The sequence below is a fragment of the Rattus norvegicus genome, chromosome 7 (assembly GCF_036323735.1).
Source record: "Rattus norvegicus strain BN/NHsdMcwi chromosome 7, GRCr8, whole genome shotgun sequence".
In the NCBI taxonomy this organism is placed as follows: Eukaryota; Metazoa; Chordata; class Mammalia; order Rodentia; family Muridae; genus Rattus; species Rattus norvegicus.
Window position 1 is genome coordinate 134,753,188 of NC_086025.1, and position 26,270 is coordinate 134,779,457.

A 26,270-nucleotide genomic window follows, 5' to 3' on the forward strand; every position below is an offset into this window, starting at 1 on the left:
ACTCAAGCTTGCCCCTCTACCAGGCACCCATGCACCCACCACTGCCCCTCCTCTTAGTGGCTCTGCTAAATCTCCTGCCTGCCCACACCTCCTCTTTCTCCTGCTGTCTCCCCACAGACAGCAATCCAAGATCACAGATTGAATCCTGCCAACTTGAAATGCCCCTTCCTTTGCCCCTGCCTAAATCCCCAACCTAGATCTGACTATAAATTACAAACTCAACATGACACAGACCCCCCCCAGGCACATCATTTTCTTAGAGTCTCCTCTTTGTTTCCCCCCTCTCCTATGGCAGAGGCTGTCCCTTACTACCATGTCCTGGGAGGCAGAATGATGAAGATGAAGGGCCTCAGGGTAGCCGGAAGTTGGGAGACCTGCTCTGCGCCAGCCTTCCAGCTGTGTGGCCTCAACCTTTTCCTTTCTACTCCTTTGACCCTTCATCTACACCCACAGGGTGTGACTAAGGCCCTTTCCCAGTACTCAGTGTCTATGACTCAGTTCCAGACCCACAGGTACTTACAGATGCTGACAGGGGAAGAGTATTCTCCAGACATCCTGTAAGGGAGAAAAGTAAAATCAGGAATAGCTTCCCACTGCATCTTCGAGGACACTGCTGCCATCAGCCTGAGATGTGCTTCTAGACCCAATGGGCACCTGTGGACACTCCAGGACTGCTTTAGCTCATTGGAGGTCACCCCTTCACACTGAAGAGTAAGAGGGCAGCACACTGGATCAAATAATAGTCTAAGAGGTGCACGTGTGAGGACCGTATTGTCCACTCCCACCATGGTGAGCCTTCTCCTCCCCAGGACACCAGGAAGCTGGAGTGGCTGGCTAGCCTAGCATAACTACAGGGTACCTGGACTGGTAAGGAAGAGGGGACAAGGAAACCGAATGGAGGAATGGGGTTCAGAAGACAAGGAAGGGAAGCAGGAGTCTCCCAGACACTCTGGCAGGTTGTAATGGCTGAGTGTGCCGATTTGCGTGGCTCACGACAGCACAGCACCCAGGGTGAGGTGAGCATTCAGCATCCGTGAATATGGCTGCTATTCATTTGAGATGGTGTTATGTAACCTCAAACTCACTGTGTAGTCGGGGGTGACCCTGAACCTCTCACACACACCCCTCCCCCACCCCTCAATCGCCTCACAAAAGCTGGGGCACCGGGAAAGCACTACCATGACCAGTATGTGATTCTGATGATGAAACCCAGGGCTTCGCACATGCTAAGCAGACTCGCGCTACCCGCTGAGCTGCCACCTCCAGCCCAGCTGAGGCTCCTAACCGCCCAAGCACACTGCACACCTGCACTCCTCGCTCTCCAGCAGCTTGCGGTAGGTGGCGATCTCCATGTCCAGGGCCAGCTTTAGGCTCATGAGCTCCTGGTATTCACGCAGCATCCTGGCCAGCTCCTCCTTGGCCTGATGAAGGGCACCTTCCAGCTCATCCAGCTTGGCCCGGGCATCCTTGAGAGCACTGTCTCCTCGCTGCTCAGCGTCAGCGATGGCCGTCTCCAGGTTAGAAGCCTAAAAGCCAAGAAGTTAGAAAACAGAAGCAGGCGTGGGTGTTATCTGCAGTCAAACCCCTCACATTCAGTAAGATCCAGCAGCAAACGCCCACACTTCATTGGATGCACGCCAGGCTTCTGCCCCGGCTGGCAGGGACTGGTAAGACCTGCTAGATCTCAGCTCTGCACCTATTCCAAGACATCTGCGGTGAGGGGAAAAGCAGGCTCCCCTCTGCCTAGAGAACACTGATCACCAAGCCTGGCTATCACATTCAGTGAGTGAGTGGCTTAGGGCCCCAGAGGAACGTTATTTTAAGACAATATGTTAGAATCTAGCAATTAGATACAATGGCAGCTCCAGCCCAGAAACATGGCCTACAGGTGAGGTCACCAGAAGGAGAGTCTCCAGAATGACATTTACTTGCCAGGTGCTCACCGTGTGCCCAGCACCTTGCTAAGCACGTGCATGCCATGCCTCACCTCATTTGCCCCTTATGACCTCCTGTGAAGTAAGGAGGGGCGACCTGCACACATGACCCCTGATGTGCTAAAGCCCATAAGAAGGACATGGGATAGGGGTCTAGCAGCTCCGTATCCCGCACCCTCACCACGTCCCTCCTCATCTGGTACAGAGAGAACACTGCTCCTCAGGGTCGTTGTTGGAGTTAGATGTGGTAGGATGGTGGGCACGGCTGTCCTCTCATTCTATCTACATCCTGTCCCTGCTGCTAACACGAGGCTAAATGCTGTGTGTGTACTTCACTGGGGACTCCCCAAGCCCACTTCCCTCTCTTGGTCACATCAATGATACTGATTTATTAAGCTAATGCTATGTGTAGGCACAGCTCAAGAAGCTGAGGGGACACACGAAGCAGCCAGTGACCTGACTCCCTTCAGTCTAAAGAGTGTGGGGGACAGGCAGCTGGCAGGAGGAACTGCCAAAAGCTGAAAACAGACCAAGGAGCACTGCCTGGGGGAGCACAGCCTAGGGGAGGAGGGGGAGAAGATCCAGCCCAACCTGTAAGCCAGGGGAGGTTCCCTGAGAGAGAAGAGAATATTCAAGGAGAAGTGCTTAGAGTGAGTAGAGAAGGAAGTGGCCCAGAGACGTCCATGTGCTGAGGCAGTGACCTCACTGGTATCTTCTCTTGTTGCTGGAGACCCATGGGAAGCTAAGGCCCTCAGTGAACTCACACGCAATCCACTGGGCTTACTGCCCCTGGCCACAGGCCAGAGTTCCTTACCTGTTTCTTTGCATTCTCAATCTCGGAGCGGAGTCTCTGGATGAACCGGGTCAGCTCGGTGATTTCATTTTTGGTGTTTTTGAGGTCGTCTCCATGGCGGCCGGCGGCCAGCTGCAGCTCCTGGAACTGAAACACCCAAAGCACGGAGATGAGTAAGTGTGGTGGCATGGCTTCCGTGAGGGCCCTGTGTCCCTGAATGAAGGGTCATGGCCACCGGGGCACAGGGAACTATGACTTTAGCATCAACTCTGATCTGAATATATCAGGTTTGTCCTTCACATGGTGGTGCCTGACGCCCCCAGAGCAGTCTCAGCTTCTCACCTTGGTCTGGTACAGGGCCTCAGCCTCAGCCTTGCTCTTCAGGGCGATCTCCTCATACTGGGCCCGGACCTCATCAATGATGCTGTCCAGGTCCAGGTTCCTATTGTTGTCCATGGACAGGATGACGGACATGTCGCTGATGTGGGACTGGATCTGAGCCATCTCCTACAGGGACCATGAGCAGGGGAGTATATTAGCTTGACCACTGTCAAATTCTAGTCGTACCACATAGTGCCTGACACACAGGACTGTGAGCTTCATGTGCAAAGAAAATACCTTGCCGGGCCCTAGGCAGATTCTGCCGCCATGGAATTAGGCCTCAGAGTAGAAGGGGGCTCTTGGGAGTAACATGCAAGGTGCCTGGGCGACTCAGAGGCCGCCTTGACAGCTGGAGCCTCTGTGACTCTCGCAGGCCCTAAACGGAGTTTGCACTCCGAAATGCTGGCCCCCTGAGAATGGGGCGCCAAGAGACTTACGGCTTCGAACAGACACTTGAAGAATTTGATGTCCTGGTCCATGGTGTCCACCTTAGCCTGCAGTTCCACCTTGTTGGCATATGCTGCATCCACATCCTGAAAGAAGACCCGGACATCCCCGGTCACCTCAGGTGCCATCCAGTAGGTGACACCCAGCTCAGCCCAGCTGCCTGGCTGGAGACATTGTTTTCTCCTATGTGGGTCATGAGGAAGGTAGTGGGGGCAGAGGAAGGTACAGCCCCCACCTCCCACCATGAGAGCCTCTTCCAAAATTAGAAATACGGTTGCCCCAGCCCTGCTGTGAAAGTCACCTGTGCACCATCTGAACCAAGTTCCATGGCTACAGGGAGCCCCTTGTGCTGGCTGTTCCCTGTCATCCTCCCTGGCTGTCATTTCTTCTCCTGAGCACCATGGTCCCATCCCATCCCACTTAAGGACTGACGGCAAAGCACACGGTGGCCTCTCTGGCCAGATACCTTCCCCTCACCTTCTTCAGCAGCACAAACTCGTTCTCTGCAGCTGTCCGCCGGTTGATCTCCTCCTCGTACCTGTGGGAAGGCCAGGGATCATAGCTTACATCCTTCACCCAGGAGAGACTCTGAATACATAGAAAAATGCCAGGCCGTGGGGCACAGAGAGCTGAAGGGCTAGCCAAGCAAAGATGGCTTCCTGGAGGAGAGGGTGATTGATAGCCAAGTTTGGAAGAAAATCCAACTTGGAAAATGAGGAAGGAAGTGTGCAGGATGAACGACCTTTGGGAGACCTAAGAGGATGCAGGAAACAAGCTACCTCACACCAAATGTGAGTGGTGCCCCAGGTGTCCCCATGCCACTTCTCAACACAGAAGCTCGGAGAATGTGAAAGGCTTAACCATTGTTGACCTCAAGCCCGACCTCTGACGCTGTCTGGCTACTTGGAAGTTTGTTCCTACTGTCAGTCTAGAGGCTACGGATCAGGGAGCTCATTTGTACTGGCTGCTTAACACAAGTTAGAGTCATCAGAGAGGAAGGGCCCTCCGTTGAGGAAATGCCTCCATGAGATCCAGATGTAAGGAATTTTCTCAATTAGTGATCAACAGGGGAGGGGTCCAGCCCATGGTGGGTGGTGCCGCCCCTGGGCTGGTGGTCCTGGGTTCTATAAGAATTAAGCTGAGCAAGCCAGGGGAAGCAAGCCAGTAAGCAGCACCCTTCCATGGCCCCTGAATCAGCTCGTCCCTCCAGGTTCCTGCTCTGTGTGAGTTCCTGTCCTCGCTTGCTTCGGTGATGAACAAGACTATGAAAGCATAAGTTGAATAAACCCTTCCTCCCCAACTTGCTTTTTTTGGTCTCAGTGAAAGACAACATTCTGGGTTTCCGATGCGGTGACCCTACTTGGTATGGCCTAGAACATATGAACTCTCCACCTCCAGAACCTTGAAACCAAATCTTTAAGCCCGTCAGAGGGACAGGGCGCACTGTCCTGCTGCAGGTTCCCTCCTCACTCACTTCTTCTTGTAGTCCTCCACCACGTCACGCACGTTCCTCAGCTCGGAGTCCAGCCTCACTCTGTCCCCAGACAGTGTCTCCAGCTGCTTCCGCATGTTGCTGATGTAGCCCTCGAGGATGGGCTCCAGGTTGTTCTTGCAGTTGTTGAGGTCCAGCTGCTGCAGCAGCTCCCACTTGGTCTCCAGCACCTGGTTCTGCTGCTCCAGGAAGCGCACCTGGAAACCGAACCCAGCAGATGTTGAGCCCCACAGATACTTGACATGCAAAGCCATCCTGCTCAGTGCTCTGGCCTCATCTTTTCCCTTACCCCTCTACAACTGTAGGAGGCGGGCACATCATCAGACATGATCAGAGAGGAGGAAACTGAGCCTTACTAATCTTTGCTTCTTTCCAGGGTCCAGAAGTTTATTCAAAGGCAGAGATCAGAACTAAGCCTAGACACACGTCCCCTCACTGAGGACATTCAATCAACCAGAACCCACTGTGGCCAAGCCAGAGTAAGGCATGAGCATGACAGAAACAGCAGAATAGGGTCAGGCTGGATACATCTGTCTGGAAAGGCAAGCCACTCTGAAGATGGGGTCCAGGCCCTATCTATGACATGTCAGAGCACAGTTTCGTTAGGGCCAAGAGCTACTGGGAATTTCAGATTCCCATACCAAGTCCCTCATTTCTACCCACTAATGCTGTCTGTGTCCTGGGCAGTTCTCAGAACCACTCTCTCTCTAGTACAAGTACAAAACATGGGACCAGATGGACAGACAGACAGAGCCTGACCCTCACCAAACCAGATCATTAGCATATACTTCCTCTATCTGGTGACAATTTTTTTTAAAATTTGACTTCTTTTCTAGCATCTGTGAGCACAGGCACATTTATGCAAGGCTGTGTTCACAGGATGTGGGAATACTGCCTGGAATTCTACACTGAGAGGAAACTGCACTGAACTGCTGGTCTCTAACAGATCATCCAGGCCTTGGCTTGGTTCAACCAATCCACACTTCTTTCTGAGATGAGCATTAGCTGCACCCAGGACAACACAGCACCCAGCATGTCACTAGACATGGGTAGGTCACCAATAGGAGTGGACAACTCTATCTGAGGTTGGGAGGACACAGTGGAGCCAAAGTTCCCCAAGAGCTGACCAGGCTCTAGATCCCTTTCCCCCTCCCCAAGAGGCAGGGACGTCCCACCCAAATCCAGACCCAAATCCTCAGAGGACCTTGATTGTCTGATGTGAATAACCCATAGGACAAGAAGCAGCAGCTCCAGCCTTGGCCCCTGAGACTGAGGAGAATGTGGGGCCTCCACACTGGAAGGCTAGCACTGTGGGGCAGGGTCTGCTCTTGTGGCCACAAGGCCCAGGACTGTGAGGTTTGACTGTCATAGAGCCACCCTATCCCTCTCGTCTCTGGCCCTAGACCTCAGGTAGGAGACTGAGGGTGAACTCTCACTGTGCCTGTCCTGCAAATGGCTGTAGATAGGCCTCTATGGTGGTTTTGCTGACCCAGAATCTGGGGAAGCCATCTTTCATATGCCACAGCAGACATCCTCACTGAGATAGAAGATCCCTTGAGGTCTTGTAGAGATTTGAGGTCCCCTTGCTTCCCTGAACCCTTTCCCCAAAACAATAGACACTATTTGCGGAGGACCAGACATCGTGCCAAGATCTTCACATGAACTTCCTTTTCTAAACTGACAGAAGCCCCTGAGGAAGGTCATGATTTTTCCACACTAGAGGGAAAGACATAGGACCAAGATAAAACAAGTAATTTCCCCGCAATGTCTGCCGTGTCTGATGCCAGAGTACCTCTACCCCTGTTTGGCAAAAGAGCCCTTGACCACTAACCACCCCTAGTGGAGACATCCTGTAGCCTAAAGGGCCTGGGTGACCACATACCCGTCATGATCCACCAGTCAGGTGACTGGGGAACAAGATCACCCTGAGAGGACGACAGGCTCTTTGGATCCTAAGGCCGATTCTCTCCCTGGCCTTCACTGTGGATAGCCAGCGTGACCACAAGGCTTAACAATGGTACCAATCCAGGTCTCCATAGGAAGGCCCCTATCTCTTTCCCAGGGTTCCCCTGTGAGTATCCCTGAAGGCCCCTACCAGCATGTGCTACTATCCCTGCAGGTGCTCTCTCTCCAGACAGCAGAGAATCTTCTACAAGACATTAAGGTTACAAAATGTGCCAGCCTCATGTACAGTAACTGTACCAACTTCAATGCTCTTGAGGGATTGAAGAGAATCTACTCCAAGCAGATGAGAGAAGAGCTGTTCCCAGGTCCCCCTGTCCTAGCGGACTCACCTTGTCGATGAAGGAGGCGAACTTGTTGTTCAGTGCCTTGATCTGCTCCCTCTCCTGGGCGCGCACCTTCTGGATCTCAGGGTCCAGCTCCACATTGAGTGGGGCCAGGAGGCTCTCATTGACTGTGACCTGGTGGATGCCGCCAGGCGGGCACACAGTGGGGCACACGGGTCCCAGGGCCACACTGCCAAAGATACTTCCGGCAAAGCCGCTGGCTCGGTTCCGGCCAAATCCAAAACCTCCGTTCTTCCCGCTGCCACTAGCCATGTTGAGAGTGATGCTCCTGGGGCCTCCCAGGCTGTAGAGACTCCGACTGCCAAAGCCCCCGCTGAGCCCTTTGCCTCCTGCCCGGTAGGAGGATGAGCTTCCCCCGGACAGCACTGCAGAGCAACCGCTGAAGCCCCTGTTGCCGGCTCCAGACTTGCAGGTGAACTGGCGACTCATGCTGTTGTTGGTAGAGATGGAGGACGAATGCAGGAGGAAGGCAGATCCCACGAAGGTTGTACTGGCTGTAGTGAGGACCAGCAGGTGCCTTTATATACGCTTGGCGTTGGGCTAGCAGATGGGCAGTGGAGAGCTTAATTCCTGGGTTTGGCTTGCCTGGGAGCAAGAAGTCATTTTCTCCGTGCTGAGCCAGAGATCGTCCCTCCCCACCTCTGAAACAACATGAAACTGTTAAATTGCTGGGCTTGCAAACTTTGCTCTGGTAATTTGGGTCTTATCTAATTAACCCGCTGTTATAAGGTAATTTGCCCCAGGCCACAGCCTCCCCAGGGGAATGTCACCAACACTCCACCATCTCTCGGATTCATCTCTACGGCTGGCTTTCTTGCAAGGGTTCAGAAAGCAGAGATGGTGTGGACATTGGACAGAGCAGGCCACTAAGTACAATGCCCAAGGACTCTACCATAGCTGCAGCCTCTGTCCTGGAAGGGGGAAGCCCAGTCAGGCAGACTTTCTCCCCAGGCCTCCTGCACATACAAACCATGGGGACTAATGGCTCTCTTTGTTGGGGACCAGGTTGATGGCACCCTATCATAGCATGGGACCTGAGCAGCCCAACAGCTCTGGATTCATGACTACCATGTGCTTGTCATACCTTCCAGAGAGTTAGATGTCCCCAGCACACCTTTCAAACCTCATAGTAAAGTTGGTAAGGGGCTAAAGGAAGGGACAAGCCTCTGGCCCTTGGGGAAAATGAAAGGGCAAGAGTGTGGAGTTTGTTGGGGACTCCAGGGGCAGATAGCTCAGAGGACCGCCACGGTCTGGGGAGTTCAAAGGCATCCTGTAGGAGCTCCATTTCCTCATGCTTCTCTCCTGCCGTGTTCATTTGTGTGTTCACAGAAAGGGCAGGAATCAGTTGTCATCCATGGGCCCTAACTTCAGCTACCACTGTCCAGGCCTGAGAACTGAGGAGTCCAGGCTGGCTGGGGCCTCTAGGCATCCAGACTTCACACAGCTAAGATCAGAAGGCCCTCAAAGGGAATGTACAAAGGTGTGTACAACTGTACACACCATTTGTGTGTGTGTGTGTGTGTGTGTGTGTGTGTGTGTGTTGTTTTCTGTTGCTGTTAAAGTTTGTCTGTGTGTTTGTTTGCTGTGTGCTCCCTGTCCCCTCTATCCCGGGTCAGCGGCTCCCATAATGGGCCCGAGCCCCTCCACTGATCATTCTGTCCAAGCCATGGCTGCCTCATATCTGGAGAATGGTCTCCCTCAAACGTCCCTGCCAAGGAGGGGCTCTCAGCTGTGTAGGATTCTAAAGGGAGAAAATTGTGGACACTGGCTGGGCTAGGGCTCTCTCTGGATTCACTGGGCACGGAGTCCACTCTCTCCTCACCTGAGTTCCTTTCCGTTCCCTCCTGCCATCTTGTCTTCATCGCTGTCATCAAACGATCATCGCTCACTTCCCTTCCTCCACCCTCTTTTCTCCCTCTCTTCATCCATCCCCATCTACTTCCCCGATCTTTTGTTCTCTCACACTCTACCCAGCCCTCTTCACAGATGTTCCTGGACCACCACAGCTGGGTCTGAGCTCCATCCCCCTCTCTCTGTCCTGGGCTGGCTCTAGGATACATGAATACATCCTCACTGCTCCTGATGTCCGTGCACCACCTTAGCTTCCTTTGTGAGGCTAGCAGAGCTTCTCCAGACCAGGGACGCCTAGCACAACCCCTCCCCCCTCGCTACCCTCCCACCTCCAACCCCTGTTAGCCTCCACTCAGTTCCCACAGAACGTTTGTGTAATGCTGACAGGCTTTTCTGTTCTCCCAGAGTGCAGCCCTAGTGTGGATTCCCTGTCAACGGCTTCGCCAGCTACAAAATCCTCTGCCATACGTGGCAGTGCCCCTGCCCAGGTCCCATATCCCCTGCTCCTACCTATGCACTGTCACTTGCTGCTCCCTGTCTGCCCAAGGACACCTCATCCTCTGGCCTCCTTTTCAGTGCCCTCCGATGTTTACTCAAGCTATTCCTGACCTATTCCTAACCACTTCTGTCACAACCTCCAACCCATATCTCTCTTCTCCTCTGAAATTCTGCCTAAATCTTGGCTTCTGACCTTGCCTGTCTGCTCTTCACTCTGGTCTTCTAAGACATCTACATGCGAGAAATGGTGTTTCCTGAGCATGAGGAAGGTCCAGGAGCCAGTGATGCTGCCCTCTGTGGGCCCCTTGCAGGCCTAGGCCAGCCCCCTCCCGGTAGACAGCCCCTCACTGGAGACATGTGAAGAGCAGAGATGAATGCTGGACTTTTGTCCACCTGGAGTGTCACCAGATGGTAGCCTGGACCCCAGGGAATCAACTTCTTCTCCATCACTCAGTTTGGCCTTTCTGGTGTCAGCTTCTCCCATGGAGAATGGAACAATAGATATTAATGCAGGAATGGTAAAGGCTGCTGTGTTATTCCACAGGAAGCACTCCCTGAGGCCTGACACATTCTTAATGCCCAATAACCGGTGTCAGTGACTAAGGAGCCAGAGGCTCGGCCTGTTTTCCCTCCTTCCTCTCCAGCATGGCACCTTCATCAGCACATTCCCACACAGTGGCATGAGGTGCTGAGGACAGGGAAGGAGTGATGACCCTACAAGCCCCAGGCTCTCCCAGATCGCTGCCGATCCCAGAAAATTGGCCATTATGAATAATAGTAGTAATAGTAATAGGCATAGCCAACCAAGTGACTGCCAGGTATAAAACTCAGTAGGAAGCACTCTATGGACATTATGTCACGTCTATCGATGTCGGCTGATTTATCAAATATTTGTTGGACACTTAACCAACCTCTGGTGGAAACGGCCCAAAGCAGCCTGCCTGGAAGAGCTTATTCTCAGTATCCCTGAGAGAAACAGCTCACTGAGTTATTACCAAGTCGTTTACACAGTGGCACAAACTAATCAGATCCTGCCCATTAGAAACACAACGCCCAGTGTTGTTGGTGAGATAATTGAGGAGGAGGAAGCAACAGAGTTCTGGACCACCCACAGGAAGGGTGGGCCCGGTCAGTACCTGGGATCCTTACATTTTGCTAGAGGGGAAAGGGAGGGAGGGAGTAAAAAAGACCAAAATGGAGCCCCAGTTCACCAAGGGCACAAAAGATCTGCCTTTGCCTGTGCCTTAGTTGAGACCTGGAGAGAACCAGGGGCAGGGAAAGGCAGATCCCATGCTATGGGATTCCCACGGCCTGACAGTGGAGACTTTACCCACTTGTCCCCACGCAGGTGGCTGTCTGTGAGAGAACTGACTTTTAGTGATGTGTACCTATCCATGCATGTCTTAGGGACACAGTGGTGCTCACCTGTAAATCGGGGAGATGATGGGGATATAGAATAAAACCCTGAAAATACCAGGAAGATCTGGCTTGGACATTCAAGGGAAAGGCAGATGGCTTATCCAATCAACTTGGCCTACATCCCTTTTCTCTGGAATACTGTTGAAACCCTGGCTTCTGGCCTGGTCTGTCTCCTTTGTACTCTGGTCTTCTGCCCATGACATCTACATGAGAGAAATGGCGTTTTCTGAGCATCCCCAGGGTCCCTCTGTATGGCTCTTGGCTGTGTACTCGGTTCTTTTATTGTGCTTTTATGAGTAAATTGTAGTTTTCTCTGCATCTGTGCTCCCATGTGTTGTGACAGTCAGTTGATAAATTCGTGTCCCGTGGCTTTGTTTGGTGCATCTGCTGTCCCTTTCCAGAAGTCTTGGGCCAATAAGCCTCTTGGGAGAAAACCTCTAAGAGAGACTTTGATCCCATGAGGCTTCAGGACTGGAGAAGAAATGAACAAAGAGGCGACCCTGGAAAACTAAAAGCGCACAGGCTGCCTGCAGGAGAGGCTTCAATTCCAGTCTTCTAAGGGAAGAAGCATTGAATTGACTGTTCTAAGAAGTTGGGGAAGCAGCCCAGGGTGGTGGGGCACATGTCATTTTCGAGTAAAAGAAACCACTGAGCAGGCTGAAGTGATCATGAGTAGAGGGTGACCTTGGGTAGAGAAATTCCAGATCCCAAGCTGTGTGTGAGACGGGGAGCCACTGAAGGCTGTGGAGTCTGAAAGAGTCTAAATTGCACATCTGAGGCAGAACTATTCCTGTGTGGATAAAATTGGGAATGGGAGCGGCTAGAGGCACCAGGAGAGGGCTGGGCAGTTCTGTGAGTGACGTAATTATCTCCAAAATTAGAGAAAATAAGCTGGGTTATTTGGATGACATCAACTCAGGTCTTTGCAGGCATCCTTGGCTGATGGACCAGGTCATGAGCGTGTTGTCTGCGAATCCCCAAAGGGGTCTCCTTGCAGGCTTGCACAGCCTCAGGTAAGCAGTGCCCTCAGCCTGAGTCAGCTGGACTGATTGCTGTCCCTAGGGGACTTGGCTACAGTCAGACCACTTGAGAGCAGGGGAGGTACCCAGCAGGTTTGGTACTTAAAAGGCCAGAGATGAGCTCACCTCTAAGGAGCTGGGTATAAAGGACTGGGGCCTGTCCTGAATACAGCTCTGCTCCCACCCGGCCACAAGGTGGTCTTGCATTGCGAGATGTCATTTGGGCCAGCCCTATCCCCTGTCACCTCCATTAGTTATCTATCCAGGACACTTCCTTTGAGTATGGTTGGGCACCTCCTTCTTTACCTGACTCCATACCTCTGACGTAGTGTATGGACTTGGGACTCTGAGGACCCATGTCATAGTCTCTCCTGGGCCACTCATGACCTATGTAACAGGGGGTAGGATTTCTACCTTCTCTACATCCCTAATGAGACATCTGGTCTACCTACTCCCCAAGGTGGATGGAAGATACCTTGTAAATAATAATAAAGAAGACCGTGACTGTGCTAGCTAATACTTAGTCAGGGTTCATCGTGCCAGCCGTGGTTCAAAGCACCTCATATACATTAATTCATCTAATCCTCCACAACAGCCCTGAAGGCTGGCACTATTATTATCCCTGCTTCTTAAATGAGACATTAATGCCAAAGGAAGTTTGGCAACTTCCTCGAGGTGGCACGGCAGGTGAGGAACTGCACCGTAGCTTTGCTGCTGGTAGAGCGGCTGCCGCCTGTAACCTGGGCCTCTCATAGCCTGGCTTTCTGTGCACACATCCCAGAGTCTCTGGTTTCTGCCTCTGCTTGTCTGTCTAACTCTTGACCTATAGTGGTGAATGCCAAGCTGTTTGGATCTTGTCCCTCTGTCCCAGAGTGCTCATGTCTCTAGCTCCAATGGTCTCCTTTCATGTATTTTCAAAGTATTCTTGCTCAATAATGGCCCACAAAGGAGGCCGTGACTCCAGCTGCTGATAGGGTGAGGTAATCATTCATCCTTCCAGCCAACCCCGAGACCACGAAAGTAGGAAAGGACTGAGAGGGTGTCCCTTCCCAAATGACTCACTCAGCATTTATCAAGCTGTCTCTCCATGCCAGGCGACTACCACAGAGGGGTAAAGGAAAACAGCCTCCCTTAGAGGACTTCTCAGCCCAGGCAAGCTTGATCTCTTCTGATGAATCCTGAATGGAGAGAAGGTTCTAGCAGCAGCTGGATATTGTGCTTACATTAGCTAGTTGCCATGGGGTTGAGAATTTCAGTAAGATTGTATCTTAAATGCCTGATCTAAGACTCGAGGAAGGTAGCTCGGTGGACAAAGTGCTTACCATAAAATGTGAGCAGCTGAATTCAGATGCTGAGCCCCTGCATAGAAACCAGGCCTGGTAGGATATGCCTGCACTCTTAGCACTGAGAGGCAGAGATAGGAGGATCCTGGGGGCTTGCTGGCCAATCAGAGTGACTAAACCCAACTGATGAACTCCAACTTCAGGAAGAGACTCTATAGATAGATAGGTAGATGACAGACAGATAATAGGTAGATGATAGGTAGGTGGATAGATGATAGATAGATAGATAGATAGATAGATAGATAGATAGATAGATAGATAGATAGATAGATAGTAGATGCTAGACAGACAGACAGACAGAGTGGAGAGCAATAGACAAGATATCTGAAGTTGAACTATGGCCTACCTATATACACAAACAGGCACACATGTAAACATGTGCACAGGCGCATGCGCGCGCACGCGCGCGTGCGCACACACACACACACACACACACACACACACACCCGGGTCCAAGCTCCAGGGAAGGGGCCACAGTTCTGGCTGAGAAAGAATTGTTGAAGTTTGTCAGCTTCCGTGGCTTCGGCTTGCTATTCATCAAGGCAAACACAGGTACTGGGCTACCAGCTGTCCTTCATGCCAAGCTTGAAGCATAGGTAGCCAGTTACATAAGCAGGTGACCAGGTAAGAGAACCTACAGCTGCCTCATCTGGAGGAAGCCAGTGTCCTGGGTGTTTATCTCTTGGCCACCAAAGATGACGTTGCCCTTCCCAAGGCCAGCTGAAGAGGAGATGTTGTCCCTGTGCCCTACTAGCTATGGTGGCCATACCAGACTGCCATTGGATGAAGCGTGGAAGTCTAGGAGCACAGTTTCTCTGGCCTCTTCAGTCTAACACTCCCACACCACTTTAATTTTACTGAAATGAAATTTATAGACCATAAAACTAACCATTTTGGTGAAAAGTTAAGTGATATTTCTATGATCCCAGTGGTATAGACAACCAGTTCTGCCTAGTTTCGAAACATTTCATCACCCCCAAAGAAAGTCCTGCATCCATTGCCACCAATATGCTATTCCCCCTGTTTCTGAATATTTGGGTTTCCTGATCTGGACACTTCCTATGAATGGATCACACAATGGGGAAATCTCAATCTCTCTCTCTCTCTCTCTCTCTCTCTCTCTCTCTCTCTCTCTCTCTCTCTCTCTCTCTCTCAGAGGTGCAGGCCAAAGCATGCAGCTTCAGTTCAATCTCAATCAGTCAATCTCTCTCTCTCTCTCTCTCTCTCTCTCTCTCTCTCTCTCCCTCCCTCCCTCCCTCCCTCCCTCTCCCTCTCCTTCTCTCCTCACTCCTCTCTCCTCCTCTCTCCTCTCTCCTCTCTCTCTGTGTGTGTATCTGTCTGTCTCTGTCTCTGTGTGTGTCTGTCTCTGTCTGTCTCTCTGTCTGTCTCTGTCTCTCTCCCTCCTTCTCTCCTCTCTCCTCTCTCCTCCTCTCTCCTCTCTGTGTGTGTATCTGTCTGTCTCTGTCTGTCTGTCTGTCTCTCTCTGTCTCTCTCTGTCTCTGTCTCTCTCTCTCTCTCTCTCTCTCTCTCTCTCTCTCTCTCTCTCTCTCTTCCTTTATTTAGTATGATTTTCCCCAGGAGTCACTCATAATAACAGATAGTGCTACAGTACTTCTTTTCATGGATAAATGAACAGTCATTGTCAGTATATACTATACCTCAGTCTTCTATTCACTCACTGTCAGATGTTTGGGCTGTTTTCTATAGCACAGCTCTGAGCTTCTATGTTACACATTCTGTTGAAATACCTGATTTCAGTTCCTTTGCCTGCATCTCTATGAGTGGACCTACTGGCACATGACAATCCTTATATTTATTGTGTTGTTTTGTATGTATGAGTGTTTGTGTGTATGTGTGGGTACCACAAACGTTCCTGATGCCTACTGAGGTCAGAAGAGGGTATGGGATCCCCTAGGATGGGAGATAATTGTGAACCAAGCATGTGGGGGTTGGGAACCAAACCTGGGTCTTCTGTAAGGGTCCCAAGTGTTCTTAACCACTGAGGCAACTCTCCATTCTGCCCAGGACCATACAAAGATTCTAACCTCTGCACCAGGCTTAGTGCACATACCCTGAAGCCCAGTGCTCGGGAGGCAGAAGGAGGTGGATCTCCAAGATCTTGAGGCCAGCCTGGTCTACAGAGTGAGTTTCAGGCCAGATACGGCTGCACAGTGAGACCCTATCTCAAAGCACAACCAAAAGCACAAAAAGTTTCTGCTTCTCTTCATCCTCACCAGCATGTGTTACTGCCTTATATATTAATATTTTAATATTAAAATCATCCTATAAGATGTAAACTGTGGATTTGGTCCCCCTTTTCCTAACATCCAATTATGGTGAGTGTATTTCATGTACTCGTTGGCCACATGTATACTTTCTTTAGGTGAAAATCAATTAAAGTCCTTCGCATACTTCTTTTTTAAAAAAATAATATTTTTAATTGTGGCGAGGGTTGTGCATGTGAATGCGGATGCCTGAAGAGGCCAGAGGTGTTGGGTCTTTCTGGAGCTGGAATTACAGATGTTTGTGAACCACCTGATGTGCGTGCTGGAAATTGAATCTGGGTCCTCTGGAAGGCAGTGCTCTTAAGTGCTGAGCCATCTCTCTGACCCCTTTGCTTTACTAGACTGTCCTTGTCCTGTGGAGCTGTGAGGGTTCCTCTCATAGTCTGAATACTAGACCCTTACTTGAGAAATGGTTTATAAATAAATATTTTTCTCCTGCAGATTGCGTTTTCCCTTAATCTCTCACCTCCCCCTCATATCTTTACTCCTTGAGAGATGGTCTGACTGTGTACCCCAAGGTGGTCTTGAACTCACAATCCTCTTGCCTCAGCCCCTGAAACTCAGAGTTTACAGTCCACACCCATGCCTGGCTCTCTACATTTTCTTGATAATGTGAGTTGTGTAGAAGTTTACTGTGCACTGAAGTGCTCCCTCCTCAAGGGAGGACGGACACTCACTGTAGTGCTCCCTCTTCAAGGGAGGAGGGACACTCGCTGAAGTGCTCCCTCCTCAAGGAACACTCATAAGACTCCGGGAACTCTTAAAATTTATCAGACCCAGAAAGCAAAGAAAATTCCAAGTCACCAAGCCACCTGCAGTTATATAACAGTAGTAAACCATCACCAAGGAGACTGTGTCCTCTGGGGCTGACTACGAGCTACACAGAAGCGCTAGAAACACGGCTTTCCTGGTTTGTCACCTGTGCTGGCATGAGTTTTTGGTGACACAACTGCCTTGAGTCACCCATGTTCCTGTACGTAGCTCCTCTTCCAAACTCCTATTTGCAGCCCCTGTGAGCCTCCCCATGCCCTGTTCATTAATCAGGGCCCTATCTGCAGTGAGATGTTTGTTCCTGTCTCCCAAGAAAAGACCCTTAACTTGGCTTAAAGCCTCAGACAATTCTGGCCATATTGGTTCATGCCTGTAATCTCAGGGCTTGAGGAAGGAAGAGTCCAATGTGTTCAAGACCAGCTTGGGCTAAGGCCAGCCTGGGCTACAGAGGCTTTGTCTCAAACAAAACAAAATAAATCAAAGGAACCTCTTTTGATTCTTTATAAACTTCCATGAATCCTAGTAGCTTTGCTATTTTGTCTCATCTACTCCTGGTCCCAGAGTTACACAAGTTGCCCTTTTATTTTCTTCCAGGAGCTCTGTGGTTTTAGCTCTGTGGTTGTATTTGTGTGTTGCACACACTTGACTCAATTTTGGAGTTGACCTGAGAGACACAAGTCTTTGTGTTTCTACAGCTCCTGGCAAACTGAAGAGACTTCCTGAGCGAGCTTCCTGTGGCTTGGCCTCCAATACCCAGGAGGGCTGTGTGGGTGGGTCACATTGTCCTCAGTGGAACTATTGGAGAGATTGACAGACAGACAAATGCGTGCCTCTGACACTGCTCAAAGGCGATTTTTGCACATATAGCAGAAATTTAGACTCTTAAGGTCACAAGGGAGGGACAAGATGGTGCCATTCTTAAGAATATTCACACTCACACGGTAGGTAAGTCAGGACTTACAGGGTAGGACCACACAGAGACGGGACCAAGGGCACTGCTGGATTCAGCTTTCAGTCACTAGAGTCAAGAGATCAGAGCCCCGGAGAAAGGAGCAAGAACTGAATGCAGACACAGTCCTCACAAGAGACACTGTCACCTGTTGCTCCATCAAGGACTGTGACTTTGGCATTCCTCCCTGTGGCGATGATCATGGCATACCAGTGAAACATGAAATCTGCTGTCTGTCCGGCCTGAGCTGGCTCATAGGTGTGTGACCAGGGCTAGTTCACCTGTGCTATATGTGTCCCAAAGATGTGGCTTGTGCATTCCCTGAAGGATCAGGTGAGAATTTGAGGGAACACACATAGGGTTCCTGACAACCTGCCTTGTAATGTGTGCTTGGCGGGTAGAAGTAGCTGTTATTACTAATCAAGGTGGTGGCACAGGAGGTAAGGATCCCTCTTTTCTTCCACATGGCTCTGTGAATAGGAGCTCATCGGGGGACCTGCAAACACGTACACTTTCTCAACAATCTACAGTGGCCTCACTAATGTGACAGAGAAAGGCTGCCGAAAATCCCGCCCCTTCTAAGAAGGCCAGAAAACCTAGACCATTGAGAACATGACTTCAATGTCCATCTTTCTCTCCACCATCTTCCTCTTCCCTCTCTGGATTACCATAGCCTCCTTAGCTCAAGAGGCCAATGGTGGCTTGAGCTTCAAAGCCTCCTGACAACTGACAGTAGGAAAAGTCAGAAGCCTGCGTGGGACCCACCAACCTGGGAAGACTGAACCATGTCAGTCAGAACTTAAAGTAGTGAGTGGAGAGTAGTCAAGTGTCCTAGAAGCAGTCCTAAAACTCAGGGATGGGGGTTCCAAGTGTCACAGGCATCTCTGGGCAGTAGCAAGGGCGTTCTTTCTCCAGTCTCCGAGGTTGAGTGGAGTGGTGGGTTTATCAAGCGCCCTTCCTGGCCAGGGTACCGCCAGCAGCAGCGCTCTCGTCATGGGTGTCCCTGAAGTCTACTCTTGACCCTTTAGTCTTGGTCTGGCTGTTTCGAAGGGTCCTGGGGGCTACCAGTTGCATTGCCAGCCCCAGAGTCAGAGCTCACGGAGCTTGGATGGTAACCATAGAAACCATAACCGCAGCTGCTGACAGCTGTGCATGAAGAGACAAACAGGTGTCTGGTGGCAAGAGACAGCCATGGCAACTGCCATCTCTGAACAGGTCCTGCCTAATACTGCCACCGTCCTCAGGAATCAAAATACATGGCCAATGCAGTGGATGAGACCTTGTTACATGCTGAAATGTGTGGGGACTGCACAGAATTCGCATGCTGCCTGCCGCCTGGGAAATGCTGGGAAAGTGACCATTCCCAAGCCGTTCTCTAGACATCAGTGTCCCAGGGGATGGACAGCAAAAGAAGAGATGGGTGTGAATTTTAATCACTTTTTCCATGTGGGCAAAAGTGGGGGCAAAAGTTGCACTGGTGCAGAGAACCTTCACAGGACAGCAGAAACTTCTAGGTGAGGTTAAGATTATGGTTGGCAGTGTATCTCATGTATCCCAGCACCCCTGACCTTGAATATCACTTTATCCCAGCACCCCTGGCTTCCTCAGCCCAAACCATCTCTAGGATAACCACAGACACTCAGAAAGGATGGGTCCTCACCAGACATCCTGCAATGCAGAAAGTTAAAGGATATAAAATCACTCAGGAGGCTGAGGCAGGAGGATCACCCTGAGTTTGAGACCAGCCTGAGCTTTAGAGAGAGAGAGGCCCTGTTTCTTTCTCTGGCCAACATGTGAAAATTCAAATCTCCATCCTATAGATGGCCTACTGGGACCATATTGCTAGCATGTGTCAATCTGTCTGTCCTCACAGCTCCGTTTGTGCCACCACGCAGTCACCTGTATAGATGGCTGGCCTCTGACGTCACCTGGCAGCCCACAGCCTCCCTCTCTCACGGTGTTGACAGGATCGTCATGCTCATCTTCCTACTCCAGAATGCTCCCTCAGCCTGAGAAACCATAGCTGTTTCTCCCTTGGCACCATGTCGTTGCCCTCCAGGCCCCACCTGTGCTCCTCCCCCTCCAGCAGCTTTCGGTAGGTGGCGATCTCGATGTCCAGGGACAGCTTCAGGCCCATGAGCTCTTGGTGCTCACACATCATCTGAGCCAGCTCCCCCTTGCCCTGCTGCAAGGCACCCTCCAGCTCATCCAGCTTGGCCCTGGCATCCTGGAGGGCACAGTCACCTCTGTTCAGTATCAGCAATGGTCACCTCCCGATAATCCAGATCATACCAGTCGTGATTGTTAATATTACTAACTTGGTAGAATCGCCTAGCAGTCAAGGCTCTGGTTGTGCCTATGAGGAATTGTCTTGATTAGTCTGTTTCGAGTTGGAAGACCCATCCTGACCATGGGCAGTACCATTCCCTAGGCTTAGGTCCCGGACCACGTTTGGAAGAAGAAAGCTGATCAAGCTCAAGACTCATCATCCTCTGCTTCCTAACTATAGATGCAACTAGGCGGTCTGCCATGATGGATTCTTGAGGTGACCCAAAGTAATTCCTTACTCCCTTGAGTTACTTCTGTCGGGTATCTGACTAAGACAATGGTAGAGTAACACAGTGATACAGATGGGAACCAGGGCCAGGTCCAGAACCAGGGTCTGCATTCATTGCAGATGAAGATTTAAGGTTGTGGGCTGGGAGATGGCTGAGACGGTAAAAGCCACACTGCTTGAGGACCTGCGTCCAAGTCCCTGGAACACACATAAAAGTAGGTTTGGCCACGTACCCATGTGCAACCCCAACACTGTGATAGGAAGTTGAGAAAGGATCACAGGGGCTTGCTGGAGGCCAGCTTAGCTACAAGTTCAGAAACTAACAGGTCAGGCTCCCAGTGTCCTCCCCCAGCCTCCGTACACATATGGGTGTGGACACCTGTACACGTGTGTGCATATACCACACGCACACATATACATGCACACATATTTTTCAAAAGTCAGGCATCACAGCAGACTCTTGGGAGCAGCTGCAAGCTGGGAGGGCAGGCAGAAACTTCAGTGATGTCAACATTGTCTAAAGCCTAAAGTCAAGGCCATTCTGGGTAATGAGATCCCACCCACCAGATCCAGGAGAATCACTCCTGAGATGCCAGCCACACTGCTCCCAGGAATCAGACAGCAAGTCCAGGCACTGTCACATTCATGTTTCTGCTGCTAAAAACCTCTGTCTGTTGCACCAAGACAGTGTGTCTGGAGGCCTTCTACACTCTGCAAGGAACTCTATCTAGGTTCCCTGACTGCTCCCATGTGTGACCCCGATAGCCAAGGCAGTCTTCCCTTAAAAGATTCTAACTTACGGCCCTGGATGATGGACTCTGAGGAAGCCCCTCAGGCTGCTGTAATTTCTAGGACTAACAAGAGGGAGTTTTTGATGGAGTCTAAGCCAGTCAAACATGGAGTCTTACAGGTGCACCTGTGCCCTGCTCCTCCATGTCACATGACGTCATGGGGGTGCAGGAAGAAGTATCTATAACAATAAATGGTTCCTCAGAGGGTCCATGAAAGGAACACACACAAACACACACACACACACACACGGCCTCATATAGACACACATATACACACATACACATGCACATAAACATACACAAACATATATACATATACACACACATATGCATACACACACACACGCACACACACACACACACACACAAACACACTTTAAGAATTGCTGTCTTCAGATAAGACTAGTACCAATAATAGTACCCATGTGGGAGAATCCAGGGACTTCCTCTGCTGCTGCACTCCTCCACCAGGACCCTGCCCAGTATGAGGAAAGGATTGCAAGATGGCCACAGAGGTCCCTGTCTTGTCCCATGCACCCAGACTTGGGAGGAGGCCTGGTCTCAGAGGGGCACACATAAAAGGGCACAGGACAGGTGTGTTGGACACAGAAATAGCTGACAAGGGTACTGGAACACCCATGCTCTAACCCTGCCCTGGTAGTGAAGAGCTGGGGGAAGGGCAAGTCTTTGCCTCTTTCCTGCCCAGCTACCTAATGGGCACCATGGGTAAGCCAGAGATGGATGGCATCTTCCCCATTGTGACAGATGGTGAAAAGGAGGCCTGTGGTTGTTCTTGGGACTCCACGCCCCAGAGGGAAACACGCTTCTCCCTCCATGGCAGCCCTGAGTTCCCACCACACATGTGGGACTTAGACGCTTGCTCTCTGGTTTGCTACCCACCTGCTTCCTCGCCGTAGCGATGTCACAGCGGATCCTCTAGATAAGCCGGTTCAACTCCAACACCTTATTCCCGTGTGTTTCATGCTGTCCCTGTGGAGCCAGCAGCCAGCCACAGCTCCTGGATCTAATGTCACAGAGGCAGGAAGATGGGGATGAGACAAGGCATGAAGTGACTCAGGGGGAGCACACATGACATCACCAATACGTCCATCCCTCATCCCACCAATGGCCCTGCTTCTGCTGCTGCCCTGTTCTGAAGGTGTCTGACTTTCAGCTGTCCAGTCACTTGACATCAGTTTTTCTCTGACCGAACCTTTGGCAACAGAGGAAGGCAACAGGGACTAGACTTCCTTTGTTTCACCTGCAGAGGTGCTTGGCTTCCCCCAAGCCACACAGGAAGTCAGAGCTGAGCCACATCCTTCAATGTCCCCACTGGGATTCTCTCCTGCCCCTTTCTATCCAGTTCCTGAATATGTGCCCTTCCTCTCTAACTTACTGGAAGTCATAACTCTGGTCCCAACAAAATTCAGCTCCTAGACTCTCTCCAGGTGTCCTGGATGAAGTCCTGAGCAGAGTTGCTTAGGATACAGACACAGGAGACACTTGAGCCTGTGGGTGCTTCTGGTCTCATCTTCTTAAGCAACACAAACTCGTTCTCTACTGCTGTGTGTCGAGTATTCTCAACCTCATATCTGTGGGAGAAGAGAGAGATGGTAGAGATTCTGTCTGCCAGGTAACCTCCTTTTTCTACTAATAGAGCAAGCCCAGTGACTACTGGGATCTCTGGGTATCATGACTTGTGTGTTACATGTACTCCACAGACTCACATATTTGAACACTTGGTCCCCAGCATGTGGCACTGCTTTGAAGGTTGAGGAAGCTTCTAATCATGGCTGATATACCACTGTCAGCCATATAGCTGGAGGGGTAGGGCTGTGGAGTTAAAGCTTGACCCTATTTCTAGCCTCAGCTCTCTGCCCTTTGGTTGGTAGCATGACAAAAGCCACTGCCACAAGGTCCTGTCACCATGGAGCTACCAGCTGCTGCGCCTTCCCTGCCAAGGAGGACTGTATCCCCTCAAACCACGAGCCAGAGTAAATGTCTCCTTCCTTACGTTGTTCCCCAGCAGGCGTTGGTAACAGCAACCAGAAAAGTAACTGATAGGCCAGAAGCGAGTGCAGAGAGCCCCATGGTATGAGAAAGAAGTCCTTGGATTCCCTCATTATATCCCAGGAAAATACCCAATGCCTACATAGAACCCCTAACCAGAATTAAGCATCCAGAGAGCCGGCGAGCCCAGGAACTCCCATCTATCACAGGGTGGGTACCTTCCCCATAGCCAGAGACCACATGACCTGACCTCCTGACCCTGGAGTTTCTGGTCCATGAACCAGGAAACTTTGGTGGGCTGCTCATCTTTTCTTGTAGCCCTCCACTACATATCTCATGTTCCTCAGACTCGAGTCTAGCCTCACCCTTTCCCCAGACAGCATCTCTAGCTGTTTGTGAAGGCTGCTGATGTGGGCCTCATAAACAGGCTCCAGGCTCCTCCTGCAGTTGCCCTGGTCCAGCTGCTGCAGCAGCTCCCACTTGGTCTGCAGCACCTGGTTCTGCTGCTCCAGGAAGCGCACCCATAGCCACCCGGAACCACACAGATATCGTGCCCCATAGATGCACACTGCCAACTTCCTAAGAGACGGGGAGGTCTGTAAAATCCTAGGGGTAGAGCCCTGACTGCCCACCCTCTGCTATCATTAACAAGTACTCCTTCCTGGTCTTCTAAATTCCCAGTCACTTCGCACTTACCCGGGAGGCAGCATCCTAATTTCTTCTGTGGCCTGACCCTGCACCCAGGAGACCTTCTTTCTTGTGTCTAACTGTGTCTTCTGTACTATGAACCCCACCCTCTGGATTGTGGTCAATTCTCTCACCTGTTCATGTTCTTTAAAAATCCTGAAGACACCGTCCACTATTGGACCTTCAAGAACTAACTCACTTCCCTCAAAAAAAAAAAAAAAAGATAAAATGCTGCTTCTATCCAGTTTCCTGCCTTCTCTCTAAGATTCCCCAGTCATCATCCATCCATCTCTGTTATCCGTCCATCTATCCATCCATCCATATTGCATAGGAAACATGAAAACTGCTCCTGCTACGGCATCATGTCTCCCTGTAAGACTCACCTTGTTGATGAAGGAGGCAAACTTGTCATTCAGAGCCTTGATCTTTTTCCCTCTCCTGTGCGTGCAACTTCTGGATCTCAAGATCCAGCTCCACATTCAGGGGAGCCAGAAGGCTCTTGTTGACAGTGACCTGGTGGATGCCCCCAGGCAGACACACAGATGGACAAGTGAGCCCCAGGGCCACACTGCCAATCATGTTGTTGGCAAAGTTATTGGCTTGACCCCCTCCATACCCATGCCCTATGCTGTGCCCTGTGGTTCAAGCACTGCCACCTGCCACACTGAAGGAAAGAGTGTAGAGGCTCCTGCTGCTGAGGCCAGCCCCAGTCCTGTGGCCAGCTGTGCAGCAAGAAGCCATGCTGCCCACGGCTTCCTTGGTGCCACTGCAGGAAGCACACTGAAATTGCCCTTGTCACTGCCTGACCTGAAGTTCAGTTGCCGACTTGTGGTTGAGCAGATAGCTTGCAGGAGCTGGAGGAAGTCAATAGTACAATACTGGGGCACAGGAGGGCTGCTCCTTTTATCCTCGCTGAGCCCAGGGCACTGGATAAAGATGTCTCTCCACAGTCTCCTTCCCCTTCAGAAGGGCTGGTACAATTTGCAGAGTGTAGATCTCCAAGCCTTTGAGCAGTGGAGCCCTTTTGATAGAAAGTAGAATATGCCACCCTTGCACATTGCAGTGGTCTAATCTGGAGTTTATCTGGTCCCTAATTAGGGACCTGAAGAATTATCCCCTCCGGCGATCTCTTAGCTTTACTTTTTCAGCGATGTCTCCTTCTTGCTTATCTACCGGCAAGGCACTGGGTAAATGCCTCCCTCATCCATGGAGGGGTCCTCTGAACACTCAGAGAGGAAGCCATTTTCTGTCATCTGATCTTCTTGAGGAATAGGATACTGAGAAAGTCCTCAAAGATCTAGTGAGGTCAACAAAAGGAGGTTCATGGAGTCGCCATTTGAGTTATGCTAAAGACCACAATTGCTAGCAATAAAAAGGCCTCAACACAGGGTAGAAATGACAGTGTCGATTTGAGCACTATGTGGGCTTTCTGTGTTGGGCAGAGTGTATATAGCTTACAATGGCTTGAAAGATGCCCTCTCAACAGTAAGAAGCTTCTCAAGTGGCCACCATTTTGCCCTCTGGAATTTCCTCTTCTGGCTGAGGTTGTCTGTCTGTCCTAAGAGCTCGGGCAGGACTGGACAGTAAGGATTCCTAGGTCTCCCAGGCACCATTCTGCCAATTCCCTGATCTCTTCCAGAAACTGCTCGGTTTTAGTATAGAAGATGTCGGCCTGTGAGAAGTCAGGGGGCCTGCTGGGATGGGGTCCTTTTGAAGTATCTCAAAACAAAGGATCTGGCAGCCATCCCAGCCCAGGGTACTGCCCACTGCCCACAACCACACTGGGAAGGTTTGACAAGCTCTGATCAGACAACCGGTGGGAGAATCCGTCCCCTAAGGTGAGGGCTATAAGGAGGGAAGGGCAAGTCTGGGAGAGAGGAACAGAGAGACAGAGCAACCTCAGAGGAACACCCCAGGAATGGTTTTCCCATCAGCCCTGAAGCAGTGAGTCCTCCCTCTCAGAGGTGCTCCACCTTAGTGTCCATCGCACAGCCTGGCCCCAAGACACACGGGACGCAACTGAAGTGGTGGTGTTGCCTGTGGCTTTCTAAGCCAGATTGCAAAGGGGGCAGAATCTAACTGCTTCCTTTCTGATGAAGACCAGACTCATGAGTAATAATGCTCACCATAGCAACTGGCCTAGACTAGCAAGGGCTGAACGACCACGCATAGCGCAGAAACAACGATGGTCACAGTAAGACCCATTGCTGCATGGTGGCAGTCTGAGAGGAAGAGTCAGTGTGTATGTCTCCCTCCATAGGCATGAGGCACTATGCCAAGTGCTACACACCATGCTTACTTTAATTACTGAAGACAGAGCGGGAACTTGAGATCTTCCTGCTGTACCCGGCCATGTGCTAGGATTGCAGGCCTGTGCCACAGCTGACAAGAGAAAGCAAATTTAACCCACGCATGACTGCTTAGAGTTGTGGAAACAGAGGTTTAGAGACATCGCCCAAAATCGCTCAGATAGAAAGTCAGAGATGGCCCTCAAGTTCAAGTGTGTCTGTCTTCCCTAACTGCTACGTCATGTGGCTGACATGACAGTTGTAGGCAAAGACAGAGATTTCTGATGTGTGTAGCAGGCAAGGCAGGGACTCTCGTGGTACGAGGGAAAAGGGTGTTTGCAATGGATCCAGGGCTCCCGTCAGAGGAAACGGTGGCCAAAGCAGACAAGCAGACAGAAGGAAAGGCCCCAGCTTCATATCAGAGGCTATTTGGGAATTTTTAGAGC

At 50.9% G+C, this 26,270-nt stretch overlaps 1 protein-coding gene across 2 annotated transcripts in view; it reads right to left on the reverse strand.

Moving 5' to 3' along the window:
• Positions 1 to 25,578, reverse strand: part of Krt71 (keratin 71) — a 26,526-nt gene extending 948 nt beyond the window's left edge. Inside the window, exons 1-11 of one of the 2 annotated variants that reach the window (XM_039079885.2) lie at positions 23,920 to 25,578; positions 22,236 to 22,431; positions 21,740 to 21,863; positions 7,342 to 7,997; positions 5,030 to 5,244; positions 4,033 to 4,093; positions 3,546 to 3,641; positions 3,070 to 3,234; positions 2,749 to 2,874; positions 1,306 to 1,526; positions 521 to 555 (exon numbers count right to left, since the gene is read on the reverse strand). In XM_039079885.2, coding sequence (XP_038935813.1) covers positions 521 to 555; positions 1,306 to 1,526; positions 2,749 to 2,874; positions 3,070 to 3,234; positions 3,546 to 3,641; positions 4,033 to 4,093; positions 5,030 to 5,244; positions 7,342 to 7,785 — 1,363 coding nt within the window. In that variant the 5' untranslated portion in view covers positions 7,786 to 7,997; positions 21,740 to 21,863; positions 22,236 to 22,431; positions 23,920 to 25,578. Of the gene's footprint in view, positions 1 to 520; positions 556 to 1,305; positions 1,527 to 2,748; positions 2,875 to 3,069; positions 3,235 to 3,545; positions 3,642 to 4,032; positions 4,094 to 5,029; positions 5,245 to 7,341; positions 7,998 to 21,739; positions 21,864 to 22,235; positions 22,432 to 23,919 lie in introns of those variants that run through there. The other variant, NM_001276440.1, reaches the window with a different exon arrangement.
• Between the last annotated feature and the right edge of the window lie 692 nt (positions 25,579 to 26,270).